The sequence below is a fragment of the Chelonoidis abingdonii genome, chromosome 7 (genome assembly GCF_003597395.2).
Source record: "Chelonoidis abingdonii isolate Lonesome George chromosome 7, CheloAbing_2.0, whole genome shotgun sequence".
NCBI classification, from domain to species: Eukaryota; Metazoa; Chordata; order Testudines; family Testudinidae; genus Chelonoidis; species Chelonoidis abingdonii.
This window is the reverse complement of record NC_133775.1, coordinates 26,691,324-26,692,870: the sequence shown is the minus strand read 5'-3', so window position 1 is coordinate 26,692,870 and position 1,547 is coordinate 26,691,324. Positions and strand designations below refer to the sequence as shown.

The window sequence follows — 1,547 nt, the reverse complement described above, 5'->3', positions numbered from 1 at the left end:
ACAGCAACACTATTCTAAAGGATAGTACAGACTGTGCTCCTCCTACCCATCCAGGAGCTCAGGGATGGATTAATCTCTCCGCATCTTTATCTGGACCGAGTAGATCCACCCATTCCTTATGTAAGTGCTTATCTGGTACAATCTAGTCATCCATGCAATAATGGAAACTACTAGAAGGATCTGGAAGATCATGGAACAGCCTATTTAAGAGACAAGGGAAACATTTCTGGGGACATTTTCTTTTGGTGCTTCCATTGGAAGCAGCATTTGACTTTGTGCTTTCACCTCTTCCAGATTACTTCACTTTTGACCAAAAGCCCAGTACAGTCACCAAAGCCAAATAAACCAAACTACAAAAGGAAATAAGTGTGAGGACCAGAGACAACCCCTGACCTGTCACCCCACGAGGCTATAGTGGATAATCACTAGGATTATCAGGTCCTGCTCACTCCTTCCCTTGATGTGCTTTTCTTTTCCCTCTTGACTATTCCCTTGTTGCAGTCTAACTAAATCCAAACATACATAAAACTGGACAGAACCTCCTGAGTGATTGAGTCCAGTCCCCTACTATCATAGTTAACGTTGTCATAGAATCCTATTCATAACTGTAAAGCTCTATTTTAAAACTAGTCAGGTAGTTTTACCTCACTATTCCTATTGGAAAGTTGTTCCAGAACCTCACTTCTCTGGTGGTTAGAAGCCATCTAATTTTCAGTTTAAATTTATTCATAGTCATATTATAACCATTTGTTCTTGTGCTGACATTGTCCTTAAATAGTTCTTCCTCCCTGGTGTTTATGCCCCTGATGTAGTTACAAAGAGCAGTCAGATCCCCTCTCAACCTGTGTTTCGCTAAAGAAGCCAAGCCCTCTCTATTCCCCTGATTATCCTACTAGCCTTCATCTTTCTTGAACATGGCCCATGGTACTGATTCTTTGTTAAGGGATTTCCAATAAAACATCACCTGTGGGACAAATACACTGGCATAGGAGCCAAGATTTTGCAGGGCTTTAGAGCAAAATGAAGGCACCAGAGGTAAAGTGATCACCAATGGCATAGTGATCTCAGAATGGAACTCTGGAATCTTCTCTCTCTGAACCCAAAAAAAAACTATACCAAGGGAATTTTCCCCACTTTCCTGAATGCCTGCTTAGCAGCACACTTCTGTGACCTTTAGAATCATAGGTGATCTCCAGCTAACCCTCAAAATCAGGGATTGGCAAATTGTTAAAGGTTCAGAGTTTGGGCTGAATAAGAACTAAAAAGTCTGGGTGCTTATCTAAATCTTATCCAAATTATCCAAATATTTGCACCAATTGTTCCACACAATTCCCCTGGCTAGTCCTTGTCCCCCGCCCCATACACACACACATACAACCATCTTCTCTCAATCATCACTAGTACAACCCCTCTCCCTACTGTCATAAACAGATAGCTAAGGATTAATGTTTCTTTTACCTGTAAAGGGTTAACAAAGGGAACCAAACACCTGACCAGAGGACCAATCAGGAAACAAGATTTTTCAAATCTCAAGGGAGGGAAGTTTT

The 1,547-nt window shown here is 41.4% G+C and overlaps 1 protein-coding gene across 1 annotated transcript in view; it reads left to right on the top strand.

Annotated features, from left to right (window-relative positions):
• The first annotated feature begins 914 nt into the window (after nucleotides 1-914).
• Nucleotides 915-1,547, top strand: part of LOC116814923 (vitellogenin-1-like) — a 59,396-nt gene continuing 58,763 nt past the window's right edge. Inside the window, exon 1 of the mRNA XM_075068246.1 lies at nucleotides 915-924. Coding sequence (XP_074924347.1) covers nucleotides 915-924 — 10 coding nt within the window. The remainder of the gene's footprint in view (nucleotides 925-1,547) is intronic.